General features: G+C 38.5%; 2 protein-coding genes across 3 annotated transcripts; one reads left to right on the top strand and one right to left on the bottom strand.

Annotated features, from left to right (window-relative positions):
* On the top strand, window positions 1-1,607 carry LOC122666662 (glutathione S-transferase TCHQD). 2 transcript variants are annotated; one of them, XR_006333698.1, is made up of 3 exons: window positions 1-234; window positions 329-1,134; window positions 1,225-1,607. XR_006333698.1 is itself a non-coding variant. In XM_043862701.1 (2 exons), the coding sequence occupies exons 1-2, from the start codon at window positions 26-28 to the stop codon at window positions 921-923; spliced, it is 804 nt and encodes a 267-aa protein (XP_043718636.1). In that variant the 5' UTR covers window positions 1-25; the 3' UTR covers window positions 924-1,136. The 2 variants fall into 2 exon arrangements, 1 of the variants encoding a protein (XP_043718636.1); XM_043862701.1 differs by lacking the exon at window positions 1,225-1,607 and having other exon boundaries at window positions 329-1,136.
* A 3,666-nt stretch (window positions 1,608-5,273) lies between these two features.
* On the bottom strand, window positions 5,274-14,644 carry LOC122668205 (CRM-domain containing factor CFM3, chloroplastic/mitochondrial). The gene is made up of 9 exons (XM_043864799.1): window positions 13,553-14,644; window positions 12,117-12,597; window positions 11,891-12,021; window positions 10,499-10,849; window positions 10,212-10,368; window positions 9,811-10,103; window positions 9,646-9,705; window positions 9,406-9,513; window positions 5,274-5,817 (listed from the first exon to the last, which is right to left on the bottom strand). Exons 1-9 carry the CDS (start codon window positions 14,642-14,644, stop codon window positions 5,734-5,736), a joined length of 2,757 nt encoding a protein of 918 aa, XP_043720734.1. The 3' UTR covers window positions 5,274-5,733.
* Between the last annotated feature and the right edge of the window lie 5,959 nt (window positions 14,645-20,603).

The following is a 20,603-nucleotide window of genomic DNA, read 5'->3' as shown; positions in this document are numbered from 1 at the left end:
CATACAGGCAGATGTTAAAATAATCATGCAGCTGTATCATCATCCATACTCCTTGGACAGCCAGAAGGTGAGGCTTGCTTTGGAAGAGAATGACATGGATTACACATCATTCCATGTCAATCCTCTCACAGGAAAGAACATGGAATCATCTTTCTTTCGCATGAACCCAACTGCAAAACTGCCTGTTTTCAAGAATGGTTCTCACATCATCTATGATACTATTGAGATAATACAGTAAGTTTCCTTCCTAATTATTCTTTCTATTTTCTTTTCTAGAGAAAGTTAATCAGAACAGGGCAAGATTTCAGAGTGATTGAGAATTTTACAGGTACATAGAAAGAGTGACACTAGTCTCTTCGGGTGTTGATCATAATTCCGTTAATAGTAGAGAAGTCAATGAATGGATGCAAAAGATACAAAATTGGAACCCTGAGATATTCACACTCTCTCACATCCCTGGCAAGTACCGGATTTTTGTTTCCAAATTCATAAGGCGGGTAATAATTGCTCGAATGGCTCAGTGTCCAGATCTAGCTAGTGTCTACCATCTAAAGCTTAAAGCTGCGTATGAGACAGAAGACAAGTTGAAAGATCCATATGTGTTGAAGCAGGGTGAGGAACAGCTGGTTCAACTTCTTGATGATGTGGAGACACAGCTGAATGAGACGACATATCTGGCAGGTGATGAGTTCACTATGGCCGATGTTATGCTGATTCCTGTTCTGGCTCGCATTATGCTTTTAAATTTGGAAGATGAGTATATTCTTTGCAGGCCTAACATAACAAAGTATTGGGAGGTTGTGAAACAGAGGCCTAGTTATGGGAAGGTGATAGGGAGGTATTTTACAGGATGGAGAAAATACAGAACGCTGTTCAAAACCTTCTGCTTCCTTTGCATCAGAAGTGTACTTAGGAGATACTGATCCAAATAATAGCAATGAAAGGTATGAAGAATGAAATGGGAGGATGAGTAAATGTATAAATAAATGTATCAGTATGTATTTTATTGGGGCAGGTTTTGATTCAACCAGAAGATTGGATTAATTTAAATGTACGAATAGATGAATCAATAAATTTAATGTCTGGGAGGATGGTTTGATTCAGAGAGAAGATTGGTTTGAAGGAGTAAGTCAGGTTGGTATCTTGAAATTGGTATGCTTTGATTTGGTTTTTATTAGAATTGTTTTTCTGTTTCAGTTTTCATTCTATTTCTTTTGTTCTCAGGTGGGACAAGAACTGAAAGACAAAATTTTCGAATGGAGTATCCAACTGATGCCTTCTAGTATAAACTTTCCGTGATGAAGTTTAGAAATTTAAGTGGTAGGATTCTGGTTGTAATATTCTTCTTGTTCTCATTTGGATATTTTTTTGAAAGTTTTCAAACAAATCCCAAGTGTAGTTGCTCAAGCTTCTTGTACATTGGATGTAAATTAGGTTGTGTTATTAGCACAAATAAATCATGACACAAATGTATTCCATACAGTGTAAGCCTTCTTTGTCCAGACATGTAATATGCAAGAAATGATCATCTCATGAGTGTTGCAATTCCGCCCTGACTGAATCTTGAGTATTGTGGTAATACAAAGTTTATGTAATTTTTTATTAGTGAGAGGCAGATCATGAGTAAAGGTTTGATGTTGTTTGATGTACTTCATGACCACAGTTTTACAGCCAACCAAGCTGCTACACGGCAAATAGAGATGCCAGTAATGAAGCTCTTTACAGGCAATGAAGGAAACCCACCTCCATAAAGGATTCAAAGAAAAAGGTTTGGGCTTAAACTATGAAAGGAAGCATCTTACTGTATGATTTTCACTCCATTTTAACAGAGTTGGAATTGCTCACGACTCTGCAGAATGGGCCTCATCAGACTACTCCAGTCGGTGCCTACAGGTGCCATTGACATGGTTTTATTGCTTTCTATCCTGTCCTGTCCCCAGTCCCCCCTCACAGATCCTTCTTCATGGAGATTGCAAAGAGTCCATTTTCAAACTAAAATTACCTAGTTCTCATATTCAACAAAACATTTGTGGTTCCAATTTAACATGAACTTGAATTTTGATGAAACAAATATCAAACAGGATCAAAACTTGTAGACTAGATATAGGATATAATATGGCTTAGTTACCTATCAAAGATCTCTTGCTTCCACCCAGTGTATCCCAGTGGGTGGTAATAAGGAGTTGCCATAGACTTCGATAATTAGGAGACTACTGTCCTACAGCCTGTAAGAGGTCCAGCCCAATCCTTTGAGAAGAGAGCTACTCAGTTCAGTCTTAATTACGTATACTGGTAAGAAGAAGTCAGCAGAATTTAAATGGCAGATGTTAATGCACCTGCTGAATGTGCAAGAAGGGAAATCTGACAGATTTTAAAAAAGCAGCGGAGAAATATTAATAATAAACTTCTGATGTTAAAATATCAGTCAGCCAAGTTGAAGAAGTGAAAGTGCCCAGTAGGCATAACTGAATGAAGATTTTTCAGCTCAAGTCAAAGAAGGTGCTGTCCCAATTATTATGGATCTGGAACTCATAGTATAGAACATCCAAATACACATTGCTAATCCGAAGGAGATTCTTAATGACTATAATTCCCGAAGTATTATTGAAGCCAACCTCACAAATAATTTTCCTTTTGTAGGTCAGCATTTTCTTCAGTGGGTCTCCCTAACCGGAGTTGGTATGCCAAGTTAACCGACCAGTCGGTTGATCGGGTTTATGCTCCAGAATTGTTCATCTGCATTGATACGGCAAGTCACAAATTTGCACCACAGATGTACAACATCAAGATACAACTGGGTTTTCGGACAGAATAAAAATATTAAGTCTCCTCTATCCGTTTGTCCAAATACAGGCAAATGAAGTACATGGCAGAGTGAAGCTTTAGGAGAAGGGTTGTTTAGTCACAGAGTTCAATGACCCAAAATACGAGGGAATAATCCCAATATGTAATGGATCATATGGTTGGTTTGGGATAACAAATCTAAAATATGGTCAGTCATAGTAACTAAATTAGAGTACGTATGGATGAATTTTTTGAATTTAATTCAAGTAACAAATAAAATTGAGGAAGATCGTTACGACATAATTGTAGAAGCAACTGCAATTGGATGTTAAAGAGGCATTTGGAGCCAATGAATTCAGCAATTCTTCGTCTAAATATATGCCCTATGCTCTATATGACTATTCCATGAACTTATTGGCCATTTCTGGATAACCGTTGGATGAATGCGCAACAATTGCATGGATATTTATATCCCATTTCATTATTATAGTTTACAGCATTGATTGCTGATAGGAATAGGATCTCTTCATTTATGCTAATAGGATCTTCCGTTCATACTCACTGCATATTTTGCTGTTGCAAACTTCTAACTTTTTCAACTGATTCCGGGGGATCAGGATCGTCTCCAAGGAGGCGTGCACCCAGGGTGCTACCAGGGGGCATTCAATGGTTGAGCTGTGCCTAGTGCATGCCTAGGCATGTGTGTGGCACAGCCCAATGGCTGGCAGCACCCTGGGCGTGCTGGGCTCCCTGGAGACGAGCTAAATTCAATTCAGGGGGTATGGATTAGAAGAAAGTTGAGGAGAATCAGATGTGCAGTTGAAATTATAGTTGTTGATGGAATGCTTACAGAACTGTGCGGGTCAGAAGTTTTTTCTTTCTCCCTTTCTTAATTTCCTCTTTCCTTCCAATTCAAATTTGTGATCTTCTTCCTTGGGAAAATGTAAATTGTATTATAAGCAATGGTAACAAGGGACGTAGCATTTCGGGGAAAAGTAAATTCTGTGAGCGGCAGTAATAAGAGGACACCTTCCCTTCAATTTCCATCTGATTTTTTGACCATTTCTAGACAACAAAATTCTATGAGTGGTGGTACTTTCCGTTTAGTTAACTAGACAATCAAATTCTATGAGAGGTGGTACTTTTCGTTTAGTTTTTTAGCCAACAATTTTGCCACAGCAAAGCAAACAACTTTCTTTTTTACTTGTTTTTTTTTTCTTACAATCCATTTTCTTTTCCATTCCACTTTTGGAGAACCAAAAAACCTGGCAAGTAAAAATGATAAGAAAGGCAGACTAATTTTTCAATGAATCAAAATAAGATATCAGATCATGAAAAACTAACAACAGAAAGACAGCAACCAATTTTTTTAACGAATATAATATGATTTCATTAAAAATAAGACGACAGAGTAAACAGAAAATTACAAACAGTCCTGTTAGATAATAGAACAGTAATAAAAGAGATCAACCCCTTTAGAAGCCTCACATCTTGTCATCAACCCACCCACACAACCACGAGAAGAAAAAGAATTACTTCCTATTAAAAAACAACACAATGAACAAAACTTGAACAACTTGCAGTCCAATAGCCCCACAAGTGCAGTGTTGGCATTCCAGTCCTTGAAGTTGATAAGACTCTTAAAAGAGACGCAAAAACATTTGACTAGGCTCAAACTGAGATATACACCCAGACAGCAAAACCATGCCAAAAGTGTAGCCAGAAAGTAAGAGTCTTCCTGCACCACAGGGAGGAGGCATTTCTCATCTTCTCAGCAGCATAAACCAATCAGAATCCTTCTATGAATCTTTTATCCCAGAACAGAAGTAGCATCTGGATACCATAAACTGCCACAAAGAAAAAAATCATATTCTAAGCTAACCATGCTTTCAAGAAACTCTATCTCGATGATCCCCCACTCAAAACATCGTTGAGCTCAACCCCAAGAGGTAACCTGAAGCCATGGTCATTCAGTGCTAGCAATAATCAAGTTAACCACAAGATAATAAAAGAACGTCACAGTGCATGAGGCTTCTGCTCCTGCTGGGTCTGGAAGGGGCAAATGATCATAACAAAAATGTATTGTGAGAAAAACTTTTACATGGAATAAGAATTTTTATATTTCTAGCCTGCATTTAAATGATCATAACAATGTGTCAAATCAAGGATAAGGTGAAGGAGATGACTCCATTCATTGAGGAAAATAAAAGGTGCCTAAGAGCCAAGAGTTGGAATATAGGGACCCACTGTAGGCATGCCAACATTGATCAACCTAAAATCTTGAGTGAAAGATAACAACTTACAATCATAAATAATCATACCTCTGAGCAAGAGCCCTGCTGAAGAACCATAATTGAATTTGGATGGTCTTGACTCATTTAATCCATATAGCATAGATTGTCTTTACAACCCACTGGTCACCATATTATTCAATTTGTTCATCTCCGAACTATAAACTTCCCAATTCAAAACAAAAACTAAAATGCTGCAACACCATGCAATTCCGTATTCACTTTTTCCACTTAAAATACCATGAGTGATTGCTAAAAAGCTATGCAGTTCCAGCAAGAAAGTAACTCTTTAGATGGCTGAGACCAACTGATATCACCGTAAGTAGCAGTACATTACAATAAGAAAACTCTATTATAGCTCTGTATTACATTGAACCAACAGTTATGAAACCTCAAATTGTGCCAGTACAAGATGGCAATTTTGGCGTGACGCAGAAAACAAAACTCAAGTCAAAGCCCGACATATGAAGCATTCACTATTGATTAAATACAGAGATCTATAAGATAAATTTGAAATGCTTTTAACTCTTTTCATGATCTCATGCAATCTTCCTCACGGTACAAATGGATTAATCAATCTTCTTACCCTCTGTCCGACTACTCTTTCAAGCTCCAATTGGAATGGGTAAGTCATGGACCTCATGGCATTGATTCCTTGTCAGACATGAAATCTCTCATTTTCGGTGACACCATCCTCATCACTAGCATAATAAGTATCAAGGTATGCCTCTTCACCTTCCTCCTGTTAGAAGAAAATAAAACAGGTCAATGCTGAACGAAAATGAAGAATATACAAATTAAGTACACCTATGTTTGAAAATCAACACCTTATGACACAGGTTTAGTACCTGAACATATCAGGAACTTTATAGAAGTTGCAAATTAAGGTTCAGGTCTGGTGACAGGTTACTTGTGCAAAATCTAGGTTGTGACAGGAACAAAGATGCATCCATGTGTGATAGGAGCATCTCAGACAACATTCTCCTCTGCAATGAATTGGTCCATGGATTTGATAGGAAGAATCATCCCTCTGCCTGCCCTTATGAAGATTGATTGCATAAAGCTTTTGACTCCTTAAAATGGGAGTACATTGTCAGTGTCATGAATATGATGGGATTCCCTGCGGTGTTTGTTAACTGGGTCTATCTCTGCAAAATGCATATCTACTCTTCAGTTCTCAGTGCTAGTTAATGGTAGCCCGGCTGGCTTCCTCTCCTCCACGGTTGGCATTAGACAAGGCTGCCCCTTGTCTCCTCTCATCTTCACCCTAACCTTGGAAGTGCTTTCTAGAGAAATCCAATACAATATAGACTCCTTATTACCCCTATGGTCAAATGCAAGCATCTCAAGATTACCCACTTGGCCTTTGCTGACTATCTTATGATTTTCTCCAAAGCTAATTTGGGTTTGATTGAGGCCATCATGGGCTGCTTATCTCTCTTTGAAAGAGCGTCGGGTCTTTAATCCTCTCAAGTCCCTCCTGTTTGTGGCTCATATTCCAGAGACAACCAAAGTTCTTTTGCAAGAGAAATCAGGGTGTTCTCTCAGGCAGCTCCCTGTGAAATACTTGGGTTTACCCCTTATCCCTGCCAGGCTTTCAGCTCATCACTGCTCTCCCATCCTTGAGCTCCTCCGCAAAAAGCTCCGAGTTTGGAAAGGAAAGCTTCTTTCTTATGCCGGCTGCTTAGAATTGATTCGACCAGTCATGCGGTCATCCTATATTTACTGATCCGGCATCTTCACTGTTTCCCAATCCATAAGCAAGGATATTGAATCTTTAATGTGTGGATATGCCTTTGGAAATGTGCTGAATTCTCTAGGTTCCTTTGCCCTATCAGCTGGGCCTCAGTTTGCCTACCTAGAAAAGAAGGGGGCCTTGGTCTAAGAAGAATCAAAGAGATCAACAAGGCTGGGATCTTTAAAACTCATTTGGAAAATAGCTGCCGAACATATGTGGACCGGATGTATTCGGGCCTTCTCCAAAGAGACTCAATCTGGATCGTATCTACCTCCCCGGATGGTTCTTGGGTTTGGAAAAACATTCTCAAGCCCAGACATCTAGCCCTTGGGGCTGTTACTACCAAAATTGATGACTGCTCTTCCTTCGGTGAGATCCAGGATTATCTACAGGGCTGGCCTCCATAGGCTTTTCTCAATAGCTGACATCATCCTCTCCGGTACATGGGCTCCCCCTCCTCAGCTTGCATTCATTTGGAATGCCCTCCCTTCTATTATTAGAAGGCCTGCTGGTTCGGGAGATTTGGTTTCTTGGTGATGTAGATCACAAGTCCATATGTACCCACAAGAACAAGCCCCAAAACCAGCCCAACAAGGTTGTGGGATTCGACTGCTGTGAGAGGCAGCTTGGTCTGATGATGTGGCAAGTTTTTGTTGGTTTGATGGAGCATCACCTAAGGCCGCCCCAGCCCAGATAGAATCATGAAGAAGATAAAAGACCAAGACAGGGGGGGAAAAAAAAGTTACTGTTCATATGAACAGTACCCGAGATACTGTTCACGTGAACAGTGATTTGGGGGCTGATATGGACAGCTGGTGTAAAGATTAGCTGCTGGATGTTGGTGGAATATTCTATTAGAAGCTGCTATTAACTTAGTTTCTATTTTTGTAATAGTTTCTTAGTTATTCAGTATAGGTATGTAGTAGTTTCTAATTTAGTTTCTTTCTTTTAGTATTCATATTTATTTAGAAGACTGGATTCTATAAAGCCTTATTAGTTTCTAATTTCAGATTTAGAAAGTAGGCTTAACTTTTATTTAGAAGTATCATAAGTTTCTATTTCAGTCCTTTATTTCCTTTTAGTTAGACTTAGTTTCTATTCTTGAAACATTCTATTTTGTGAAGCTTAGGCCAAACTAAAAATAGGCCCCATCAGTTGTACTTGAATTCAGACTCGATTAATGGAATTTCTATTGTTTGGTCTGAGAAGACTTGTGTTCAACAGCTGAAATAGCTGTGGGTGAGAGCCGCAAGGCCGAGATAGCCTACTATCCCTATCCCCCCCTTCTTCTTATCCTTTTCTATGTTCTTCTTTCATATGTAAACACCAAAAAAATAAAATAAAATAAAATAAAAGTTTCAGTTATTCAATTTGTTCATCCTTATTGTGTTGATCCTGGCTGCAATTGATCTCCCGCTGGTTTCCCTGGATCGAGATCGACTTTTACATTACTTGGGCTCCCACCTCTTCAGGCCTTTTTAGCACCAAATCGGCTTGGAACCTCCTCAGATCTAGGGGTCCCACTATTACTTGGCACAAGACTGTTTGGTTCAAGGGGTACATTCCTCGGCATAGCCTCTATGTTTGGCAGGCTCTTTCAAATTGCCTTCCAACTCAGTCTTTCATCATTCACCGCCAGATCAATGTCTCTCCAGCTTGCTGTCTTTGTTGGAATGGCACTGAAAGTGTTGATCACCTATCCTTTGAATGCTCGTTTTGCTCCACTATTTGGCCTGGAGTTCTCATCAAATGCTGGCCTAGAAGAAGAAGAATTCTTCCCTTCCAGAGAGAGTGGATGTGGATCAACATGACTTTTGGGGGTAACACCCTGTGTGACAGAATTGGCAAGCTGGTTTTTGGAATTACAATTTTGCATATTTGGATGAAGCGCAATATTAGGAGATGGACTACCAATTCTAGATCTTTTAGGCAGATTTGAGATTCCATCTCTTTGGATGTTAGCTCCAAATCCTTCACCCCCTCACCCTTTTGTGTATTCTCCCTAAGGAACAGACACATCGTTGCTTCCTGGGGTCTCCCCTCCCCCCCTAGATGGGGCTGCTAGCCCTATGTATTGTAGGATGTTTCTCTTTTCTTCCCCCCTGAATTATGGGGGTTTCCTTATTTTTTCTCTCTTTGGTAATGAATTTTTATTCAACCCAAAAAAAAAGAAAAAAAGATGCAGCCATGTCACTGGGTGTGCAATTTGCTACAGAAATCAGGGGGAGGATATCCCATTTTTTGTTCTTTCCCTCTTCTACCAAAAGTGTCTCAACTTTAAGGTATGTGATTTATTACAAGGTATCAGTTTTACCACCCACATTCAGATTTCCAAGTATGCTAAGAACTCAGACAAATAACAACAAAAAATTATATATTTCTAGCATTTCATAAGTAAATAATGAATTTTCACTCGAACTAAGATTGGCTAAACCAAATGCATGATGGAAAAATTAGTTGCAGGAGGTTCATATGACCAGGAGAAAGGGGACTGATCATTTGAAGCAACCATTATAACCTCTTTATATTCCCACAACTAAGAACCGAAGTGAACCGATTTCCAGTAAATATAGACAAAAATACATGAAATACCTCCATATCATCATCATCATCTGAATAATCATCATCATCTGAATAAGCATCAGTCAACCTAGAGTAAAATGATCCATCCCCAGGATCCTTGATAGCGACCATTTGATCCTTCAAAATTAAAGCAGAAGGAAAGAGAAATAGGAAGATGGGAATGATTAATAGAAAATTCTCTAGTTTTTTTACCACAGTTGTCTCTGGCATCAACTAGCACAAATTATTTTTGAGCAAAAGAAACCATACCAGTTCAGATTTCAGCATCTCAATTCTATGGTGTAGTTCTGAGATATGATGATTCAGAGCCTGCAAATAAAATTGGGAAAGGAAAATGCATCATCATAAGAAAAAAAAAAAAAAAGAAATCACAATATCACCTCAAGAATAGATATAAAAAAGTTATGGCCTTACCTCACGCCTCTGAAGCTCAATGGATCGGGCTAATGCTTGCCTCTTGCTTAATAGATTCCGGGGCCTCAATGCATCTGGGCGTTGATAGTTCTTCCCACGATAGATGACAATTTCATAACCTTTGGTAGTTTTATCCAAAGAAATTAACAATCCACCACTCTCAGCTTCAAGAGAGATAGCAATGTGCTTGACTTGTGCAAAACTTTTTCCTTTCACAATTATCTTCACAAGCTCCCGATGCTTCCAGTGCAAGTGCATGTTCTCCACAATACCATCAAAAACTTCCCTTCTCCCTAAAAAAAAAAAAAAATAAAAAAAAAAATAAAAATTTATACTTGATTGCCCATCTAAAGAACCAGTAAGCACAGAATGCTAAGGACATTCAAAGGACATACAATTACCTAGAAGCAAGAAGGGTTTCATACTCAGACCAATTTTACGAAACAAAAATCTCTCCTCATCAGTTATGGTTTCTAAATCAGTAGGGAGCTCTGCTGGCGTCAGAAACTCCTGCACTTTTCCTAAAGCTTTCTCTGCCTTCCTGACTTTCTCTTGTGCCTGGTATAATAGAATCAGAACACCACCCCCAATAAAAAGGAAAAAAGAAAAAAATGTTAAATTATTGGCATGGGTAATATCATCCACGAGTGTGTGATGGATCAATCTTCTAGGCGTATTAGTCACTTACATGCTTCAGCTTCTTCTCAAGGTAGCTGACTAGTGAAGCATGTCTGGCCAGAGCAGCATCTTTCCTCATTTTCTCCATTTCCTCACTGCTTGGTAGACTTGCCCAACGAGCATCTGCTGCCATGCTCTCAGCTAGGGTACCAGCAACCAATGGACCTCTTGGAGCCTTGACATTTGAAACAATTACAAGCCAAGCCTTCTGTCGTGCTTGCTCTTCCTTATCTTGCTGGAGTTCTGCTAATTTCTGTCTTTCTAACAATGCCTCCGTAACAGCAAGTGACAAGAAGTCATTGCCCCTGTAAAAGACAATATATTCCTTGTTTCTAGAGACAAGTGTTCCCCCAGTTAATTTCTGCATATATGAAGTGAAAATAAAACTATGTGAGTAGAAATAGCTTCCCAAAATGCAGTGGCAGAATCAAATATTTTACAGAATACTGCATATTAGAGCAGCTAAGTTAAGAACAGACTGCAATGCTGCAACCTCTACAGCTAAGAATTTTGTAAGTGTGTGAACATCAAACCGAAATGACAGCTGAACTTTGGCAGCTCATAAAATGTTAGCTAGGATGCTAACAGCATTCCTTAAAATTCCCATATAAATGTCTGTAACAGCAGTCCTTAAAAGACTCAACATGCGTAAAACACATGCATGTGAACATGCATATGGGGTCTCTCTTTGCTTATTACATCTAATGAATTTGGTGTCAAATTAGTTACCCCACCCCCACCCCCCCCAAAAATATTCAGTGTCATTTTACCCTGCATTATGTTTCCTTAGAACCGACTCTAGTGATGAGTGATCAGAATGAGAAGTAACATATGAAAGAAAAAATAAAATACCATAGAGTCAGATAAAACCGTGCAATCAAATAAAATTTGTTTTTTTTCCCCCTCCCATTTACACCAGTATTACAAGAATATGAATATGAGTTCCATGTGAAATTTCCAAATAAATTGCATCTTGGAAAGCTTAAATTATCTCAATTTACGAGGGAAATACAACCACATGCCCATGAAACAATGAGAATGGAACAGGTCTCTCACAAGAACAAGACAATTCACAAAGTGGAACACAAAAATTAGCAGAGATGACTAGGATTTACCTATCATGGAAGATACACAGTGAATTTTTCATAAGATATATTATTTTCAGCCAAAGTACAACACCAGGTATATGCCATTACAGTCAGCATTTTGATGTAATAACAAGAAACTTACTCTCAATAGCCCCTGCCCCCCCCCCCCTCCCAAAAAAAAAAAAAAAAAAAGAAAAAAAAGAAAAGAAAAGAAAAAGAAATCTACTTTGCCAGCTTTTCATGGGTAGGGATTATTGTGCGAAGAATTATTTCAGATACCCTATTCCAGAAGCACAATATCACATATTCCTCACCTTGAGTTCTTCTGCCATTCTCTCATTGCAGGTATTCTGTACACCACGTTTGATGGCTATTTTTGCAATAGCACTCCTTCCCCACAGTTTCACCATAGCCATGGCCAGGCCTTGTAGTTGCCTGTTTCTTCCTACAGCAATTAATTATCAGAAAAAATATGCATATGCAAATATCATGAAATATTGAGATAAAAATTCATAAACACATGCATCCTCCTGTACATACCTAATGCAAAATGAGGGGACACCGTTCTGGCAAGCCTTCGGAACATTGTCATTTCCTTGTTGCCAAGACAATGTTTTATCCCATAAGGAAGGAGCCTGAACGGTGGTTTATAGCCAGGAATGACCCCAGGAAGCAAGTCTGCATCAACAGGCTGTGGATCACGGCCAGACCAATCGCTGAAACGTGGACCCAGTTCATCTAACAAATTGGCAATATCACTTCTATCCATGAGTTCTTCCTCAGACAAATCAGTAGAGGATACTAAAAGACCAGCACTAGATGGTTCCTTAGTCTTGATAAGATCATTTACTCCTACATTCACGAAGGCACCAATCTTTGAATCTCTCGAATGACAGGCAATATTTTGAATAGCTTCATTCTGTTTGCTATAGGAATGCACACAAATGAGCCCATAAGCCATTCCTCTGTACAACACAAGTGAGCTGCCAGACCTCCAGATCACCAGACCTCCAGTATTACTCTGCTAGAGAATAAAAAGGTTATGCATATCATTGACAACTGCAAGCACACAAATTTAGGAGAGAGTAGAAGAACATGGTGGAGAGGAGGGAGGGAGGTGGACTCAGAAGAAGGATACATGTGTATGAATAAAAACAAATGAAGTCAGAAAAAAAAAGCAACTTCAGCAATTGGGAAATTGCTGGGAGACTGATTAGAGGTTATGCAGCCTTAGCCTAAGGCATATTTTTAGTCAGATCTTAGATCTTCCTTCAATCTTTGTAGGCTTCTTCTAATACAAATATAATGACTACTATAAATCATCTAAGTTCAGCACAAGAAATTATAGAGAAGCTGAGTATCTCCTGTGCTGGCTGCCCCCATACATTGATGGCTCTATTCTATCTCATAAACCTTCAGCAGGTACAGAAGGCTGTATCCAAGATCCCAAACAACAATTAATTACTCGCTTCATAATAATCAATTCACAACACTACCCATGCAGGGTGGTGAAGTTAGACTTGAAGCTGGCTATATCTGAAGTTATCTTGGTCCTCTGTACTTGCACATAGCAAAACTGACTCCCTCTCCACAAGGACTTTTTGTTATAACAGAGGCAAAAAGGCCTTGCCCCAAGAGAGATCAAATTCTGTTGAATGACTGTCTTCTTTATTAGTATCACAGACCCTACATAACGAGATATGAATGGTACTTGCAGTGTGAAGACGTAGGTTCGAGTCTTGAGAATAGCCACCTTGGTCAAAAAAAGAAAAAAAACCAGAGTTCGGACAGTTTCCAATCCACCACTCAGGGGACTCTGCGAAAGCAGGAGTTGCACCGGGTTACAACCATTAAATTAGACTTTTAGTATCTTCCAATATCTAAATGATAAGAAAGAGACAAGTTTCGTTTATTTAATCTCTTAGTTCAGCGTCTTCTTCTTTTGAGAGAGGAAAATTTCCAACAAACACACTTACCTCTAAAGCTTCATGGATCTTTTTCATGTTTAGTGCAGGCGGCCCTTCAAATTTTAGTTTCACCACTTCATCTATCTTCCACTTTTCATGAATGAAATCCACCAAAGCCTGCGTAACACCTGCTGCTCCAACTTTTATCCTCAGCTTCATCCCCAAGGCCAAATTCTTCAGCCTCCGCAATTCAGCTTCAGGAACCATCTTGTCTGCCAGTACGGTATGGTTCCTTCTCCGCCTGTCTTGGTCAATAGAGTCTGAACGACTCTCCCTCTCCCATGGTAACCGAATCAGGTCCCTATTATCACTTGAGCCAACTCGAACGCCAACACTTTCTTTGGAACCAGACCGCTCCTCACTAAAGACATTTAATTCCTCCTCTGCTAGATCAAGTGGCGGTGCATCAACATTAGCAACAGAACCCATATATTTGTCATTTCCTTTTTCTTCCTCAAGACTTCCATTGTTCTGGATTACAGTCATACTAGGGCCATTCTTTTCAGAAAACTCCCGAATTTCAGTAAATTCTCCCAAACCACTCAACGTGCTCTGATCAATTTCAGTTGCAGAGTAGGAATTGGTTCTACTGGGTTTGCTTCCATGAGTCCAGGGAGCTGAAACTGAGCGATTCCCTAAAGCAAAACTCATTGGGTCAGCCAGCGCCAGTTCTACTCCCTTTTCTTCCACTTCAGGTTTTTCCTCCTCGTCCTCCTCCTGTCGTTGTTTTTTTTCTTCTTCTTGCCATGGAAACTTAGCTCTCTGAGAACCAATTTTCTGAGACCATCGATCACGAATTTGTTCATAAAAGCTGGGTTTTAGCTTTCTCTTCTTCCTTTTGGTCTTGTACGCAAATTGGGTGTTTTCTGGTTCTTCAGATTCAAGTTGGACTGTTTGGTAAGAACAGAACGTCTGGAGCTTGAGGGTTCTAAAGCCACAGAATGAGCATTTTCGGGTTTGAGGAATGAAGAAGGAAAATGAAAGATAAGAATGAGAAGTAGAAGAAACTCTATTCAATGGAAATGACAACAGAGGATGGGAAGGAGGAGAGGCAAGAGAATATGAAGGAAATATGTGCCGCGAAAAGAGAGAGATATCCATGGAATCACCCTATAACTTTACAAGCGCCAGAAGATGTAGATCTTCTGCTGAAGCTGAACGCTTGAACCAGATAGCCATGGACATGGTAGTTAACTTCTCCGAACATCAACAAGCATGGTTTTAAAAATGGGAATCGGTCGAATCGATCGATTTGGATTGAAATCGGTGAAGACCGATCCAATCGATCCCTACCTATTACCGTCAAATCGTCAGTCATGCTTTGTTTCTAGCCTATTCTGACTGATTTCCGCCGATTTAAATCGGAATTAGCAATTACCCGATTCAAATCTCGATTCCATTTTTCAAAACATTGGTCACAAACCCTTCGTTCGTTTGGTTATGGTTTCAGGGGATTCAATTTTTCTATGGTTTAACTAAATTCTAGGGATGGTGTCAGATTGTAAATACCTTGCAAAACTTAGCTTTTTAGAAATGGGGAAAGTTTTCCATGACGCCAGTGTGGTGGGGAATCACCAATAGTCATATGAATAATGACATCATCCACATACGGTCCGCTTGGTTATTATAGGAGAAAAAAACAATAAAAAGGGGGTGCATTCCTGTCTGACTATATAACATACGTTAATGACTTCCTATGTCTATCTCTCCTCCCACAATAAGGGGAAGATCCGTCATTTCATAGAGGGAAGGAGGGAGATAGACATGGGGTGGCGCTAGTCTAAGCGATCCAGCCTGATAGAGGTTTTTCTATTAGAAAAAGGGCAAGATAATGCTACTTAGTCGTGTGGCCCCTGCACCAATACGGGGGCCAATGAGAACATACATGCAAGCGTCACAGGGGGCAGCATTTTCACCTTTCCATGGGGGCGAGGTGGTCAATTCGTGCTCACTTGTGTCTAGGCAGGGGGCCACGCAACCTACTTGTTAAGGAAAAAAATTACAAAACACATAGATTAGAAGACAAAGTATGTGTAAAACAAAGTCAATCCTACTCGTTTTGTAATTAATTTTCGTATCTTTAGGTCTAGGCAATTTCCCCTCTCCCCTCCTCCAAAAAAAAAAAAAACACATCTTAGGTTGTTTGGATGCTAAGAAAAAGAAAAAAAAAAACATAATGAAATAAAAATCATGGTGATGTAATGATTGTTTTATGTGTCTCTCTCTCTCTTCAAATTCAAATATATATTTTTTAAAATTTTTTCTTTTCTTTGAAATAAAATATCAACAAAGTTAAAATGTACTAGGTCTATAACAATTTTATGGATACACTAGTCATACACAAGGCATGGTAAAAGACTTCATCACATATACTCCAGCAGTTGTGGCTCAAGAAATAGGCATAAAGGAGAACATCTTGCATGCATGGGAATCCATGTTAGCCGACAAGTTCCCAACAAATGGTGCAGGCAATATCTTATGCTGCATTAAAAAACCTAGAGAGAAGTTAAGCTAAACAAGAATAGTCTTCAGACTCAAACAAGACACATAAGATAAACTTAAGGCTTAGTTGAAATTACCCACTAACGATCTCTTGCTTCCATGACAATGTTTGGAGGAAGAAGGCTTATGTCATTCCAATATGCTTTGATAGGATGAGTAGATGGACTTATTCACCAACAGGTCTAGCATACACCTTGACAAGAGAAATACATATACAATGGCTTTTTTTAAAAAAAAGGAGAGAATTTGAATAATAGAAGTTGTTTGAAGTACCTCCATCCTAACCTTCTTAGTTTGAGCAACAAGAAGATCTGTTCAACATTCTTCAAAAGAACTCATCTTGTTTAGATTAGTATTCTGTAAATTTATATCAATTAGTTCACAAAAACAAATTTGTACTTGTTTCTGATTTATAATCATGGAATAGTAGATTCACAAACCCTTATTTTCTACAATAAACTCCATAAGATACCATTGGTTATTTTTTTTGCAAATAACATAGTATTGGGGAACTTGCAAGTTTTTTTTCCCCTGTAAAGTTGTAACTGATTGTGATTTTACACAGTGCTATTCTGATCACTTAGTGTTTGTTCGTTATCAGGATTCCAAGGTGATAAAATTGTTTGTTGAAGTTGGTGATACCATCATTTTTGGTAACAATTTATCTAGAGTTATATATGCCAGCCTATTTAGAACAATATTTTTAGAAGAAGGATTTGAGTGCTCTCAAGTATTTTTTGGGTATTAATGTTACTCAAAGTAAGAAGGCTATTACTCTTTTTCTAAGTAAATATGTGTTTAATCATCTGTCTAAGACTAGTATGTTAGCCACCAAATCTGTTGATACTCCCATGGATCTTTATCTGAAGCTTGAAACATAATGATTTTGTTGACAAATATCAGTACAAGAGATTGGTTGGTAAACTTATTTACCTTTCTCTAACTAGACCACACATATCTTTATAGTCTATCTTATGAATCTCTTACCAAAATAAAAAATCTTATGAATCAATTCAGGGAGACACATAAGCAGGCTCATTGGGTGGCAGCGTGTTGTATTTTAAACTACCTCAAGGGTGTTCCAACAAAAGATCCTAATGCTGATTGGGTTGGTGTCGAAGTTGAGTATAAAGTTATGACTCATACTACAACTGTGTTGATGTTGTTAAAATCACTTCTTTATGAGCTTGATTTGCCCATTGATATATATTAAGATAACCAAGAAGATATCTATATTACTAGTAATCATGTCTTCCATGAAAGTACTGATCATATTGAAGTTGATTATCATTTCATACGGTATGTTGTGATGAGGAAAATGATCCATACTTCTTTTGTTAGTTCTGGCGGTCAACTTGGTAATATGTTCACTAAAGATTTGTTTTAATCTGCTTCTCCTGAAAGTTGTTCTAAGTTGGGCATGAGTGATAACATGGAACTAATTCTCGGTTTCGATACTTTTCGAGAAGAAACCTAAGGACGATACTTAAATCGTACTAGGTTTCAACCAGTTTCGACTATATTTTGCATATTTCAGTAGTTTTGACAAAAAAAAATACCAAGTTTTTTATAGTTTCAACTAATTTCGATCGAAAAATATTGAGTTTCGATTAATTTCAACCAGCCCATGACATTATTGGTAAAAAATACTAGGTTTCGGTCAAAACCTGAGAAATCTTGATTTTAGCCAAAATCAAAACCGATCTCAAAACCAAGATTTAGAACCTTGGGTGATATTTATGCTCCACGTTGAGAGAGCGAGTGTTATGAGTTAAATACCATAGAGTAAAGGGGTGTGCTTTTATCATTGTTTTAGTAAAGGATCTTCTTCTTTCTCTTCTCCTTCTTACCTGTGCGAGTGTTGGTTTACAGCTTCTGATCTTGTCACACAAGATAGAGATAGAGGAGATAACTCTATCGTACCTTGTAGATGGCCCATATGCTAAAGTGAACTATGTATTCCTTCTTTTCATTCCACCATTTCTTACTTCAAGCATGTCCAGATCTGCCAAAAAGAAAAGCTTTAGTGTTTGAACACAATCATTCACTAGGCCTTGCAAAATCAGCATAACTTCATTCTAATCAGCTCGCGAGATCATATTGGATTATGAAATCAAAGAATTTGACATTTTAATTAGTTCCAGCTAATTGATGTACCTTTCCCACGAATCACCAATGTCATTAGTAGTTCTCCAGTTGTTTCCTACCCTAGCACCCCATAGAGCTGGATGGATGTCCTCCCTAATCAAAAGAATGGGGCAAAGGAAAATTCAAATTAAGAACTCAACCAACAATTCTTGGAAAAACCTATTCTATATAGGCTCCGTTCGTTTTCATGTTAAAAAGTAGAAAAAGAAATTTTCCTGTAAAATAAAATTTTCCACTTGAAAAAAACAAAACCCATTTAGAGGTACCATTTAGGTGGGTAAAATTGCTAAATTTGAAACTGAAATATAACCCATTGAATAATTTCTTAGATATCCAACGGTTGGATTACATGTGGCAAAGCATATCCACTCACCCACCAATGCTGTCAGTTGGTTGCCAATTACAGTAACTCTTTAACCATTGAGCAGGAAAAGCCAAAAAAAAAGAAAAAAAAAAAAAGAGTAGAAATAGAAGAAACTAATTGACTGATCAGGTGCCTAGCCGATGCATGATTTGGCAATCTTGAGAGGACAGAGAAGATAAAGTCTGTAGACTTCATCTTCTATTTCGTATGTAAACCAGTACTTTCAACTACATTTCCATACCATACCTGTAATTTCTTCTGCTTTCCTGTCTATATATTAAACACCTGAGTTGCCATATACAATATGCCCAAATAAATGGGGATGCCAAAAGGGTTTTGTGCATTTTCTAACGAGTCTCATGGTTTCAGCCTTTCAGAACAAGGTGGCGGCTCTACAGCTCTGGATGTAAGTGGTCAAGATGAATATTTTCTAGTTACTTTTAGACTACATTGTACTTCCATGTGCTTGCACTACACGGGGTTAACCATTTTGACACAATCATTGAGCATATGTTAGGTGCCAAATGGGGGTCAATCTAGTGTATGGGCGTTGGGCCAACCTAATATGGGATAAGTTAAAGGGCTTGAATTAACGCATTCCATCAACTCTGGAGCTTTTGGCATATCAATCAAATACCTAATATTTGGTATCAGAGTCAGACACCACATCACAGGTTCGAGTTACGGAAAGGACTACTTAGGAGAGAGTTACCTAGAGTAGAGTGAAAGCCGTCAAGAAAGGATTACCTGCTGCCAAGTTAAAACCCCTGGAGCAGAGTGGAACCACTTGAAAAGGACTACCCACCGTTAGAGTGAGAACCACCTAGGACGACGGCTACGAAAGTGTGGTGGTCTGTTATGTGCCGCTTGAAAAAGGCTACCTACCGCCAGAATGAAAGCTGTCTAGAGTGAGAGCCGCCGAGGATGATGGCTACGGAAGCGTGGTGATTTGTTATATGCCAAATGGAGGCCAATCTAGTGTATGGGCGCTAGAGTGGGCCAGCCTAGTATGGGATAGGTTAAAGAGCTTGATTTAACATGTTCCAACAGCTCTGGATCTTTTGGTGTTTGGTCAAGTACCTAACAGCATATTAGCAAGTCTACACTAATTGAAGTACACAAACCGTATATAGAAAGATCCCAGTTTGTTAGACGTAATGAACCTCAACATGATAATTCATAAATCTTCAAATATCAGTGCTAAGTTCCTCAATTCCCACCACTCAGACTCTCACAGCAACAGTTTCAAAACATGCTAAACTAGTGCGATTAATTTCTATAGTTATATACAGTTGAAACTTGAAAGTAACTAAGCAAGCGAAGAACCACAAACCTGACTTAGAACATGATGGAAAAACACCATGAAGCTTGAAATTTGAGCGTATGAGACCTGAAATCTGAAAGCTTTTTAGCATGAAATTTGGAACCATGAAACAAGAAAAAGCTGAAAAAATGAAACTCATCAGGAAAACCCTGAAACCAACAACCAATAAAATACCATTGAAACAAAATGTGAAATATGGATTGTTGAAACCCCAAGGAGAAAGCCCCACACAAGGTGGACCACCAACCAAGTAATCGTCCATCCATTCAATAATAATCATAAGAAAAATAATAATCATAAGAAAAAGAAAAGACAACAAGATAGAAATATCAACATTCATTTACACAATTATAAGTGTTGTTAATACCAAGCAAAAAATGTGTTGCTGAAGTACACAATAAAACTACCTTCCCAGAATTCTAGTTTGTTTGTTAAGGAAAGCAACACATTGTTTTCTAGTCCCATAAAAGAGAAGAGAACAAAGAATGAATACCATAAAAAAGGTTAAGAAAGTTGGACAAATGTTTTATTTCCATTACACAAGAAGGATCAGTTGTATATTTTTTATTTTGTTTTAGGTAGAATAATAACAAACAGTAAGAAATATCTTACCAGTTGTAGGGGTTTAACGGATGGATTGATAGCCAAGTGAAAAAAAAAGCATCAAATTGGAGTAACTGTTGCTCTCAGCTGTCAATGTTGGATATTGACTAATCAAGGAA

Source organism: Telopea speciosissima, chromosome 7 (genome assembly GCF_018873765.1).
Source record: "Telopea speciosissima isolate NSW1024214 ecotype Mountain lineage chromosome 7, Tspe_v1, whole genome shotgun sequence".
Lineage (NCBI taxonomy): Eukaryota > Viridiplantae > Streptophyta > Magnoliopsida > Proteales > Proteaceae > Telopea > Telopea speciosissima.
The sequence above is the reverse complement of the archived record's forward strand: the minus strand, read 5'-3'. Positions and strand labels throughout refer to the sequence as shown.

What these genes read in the sequence shown, in the direction of transcription:
- LOC122666662 (XM_043862701.1), top strand. Translation starts at nt 26, where the DNA reads ATGCAGCTGTATCATCATCCATACTCCTTGGACAGCCAGAAGGTGAGG. An exon ending in GATACTATTGAGATAATACA is followed by an intron (nt 235 to 328) that starts GTAAGTTTCCTT and finishes AGAATTTTACAG; the next exon opens with GTACATAGAAAGAGTGACAC.
- LOC122668205 (XM_043864799.1), bottom strand. Translation starts at nt 14,644, where the DNA reads ATGGATATCTCTCTCTTTTCGCGGCACATATTTCCTTCATATTCTCTT. An exon ending in GAATGGCAGAAGAACTCAAG is followed by an intron (nt 10,850 to 11,890) that starts GTGAGGAATATG and finishes TCATATATGCAG; the next exon opens with AAATTAACTGGGGGAACACT. An exon ending in TTGAGAAGAAGCTGAAGCAT is followed by an intron (nt 10,369 to 10,498) that starts GTAAGTGACTAA and finishes CTATTATACCAG; the next exon opens with GCACAAGAGAAAGTCAGGAA.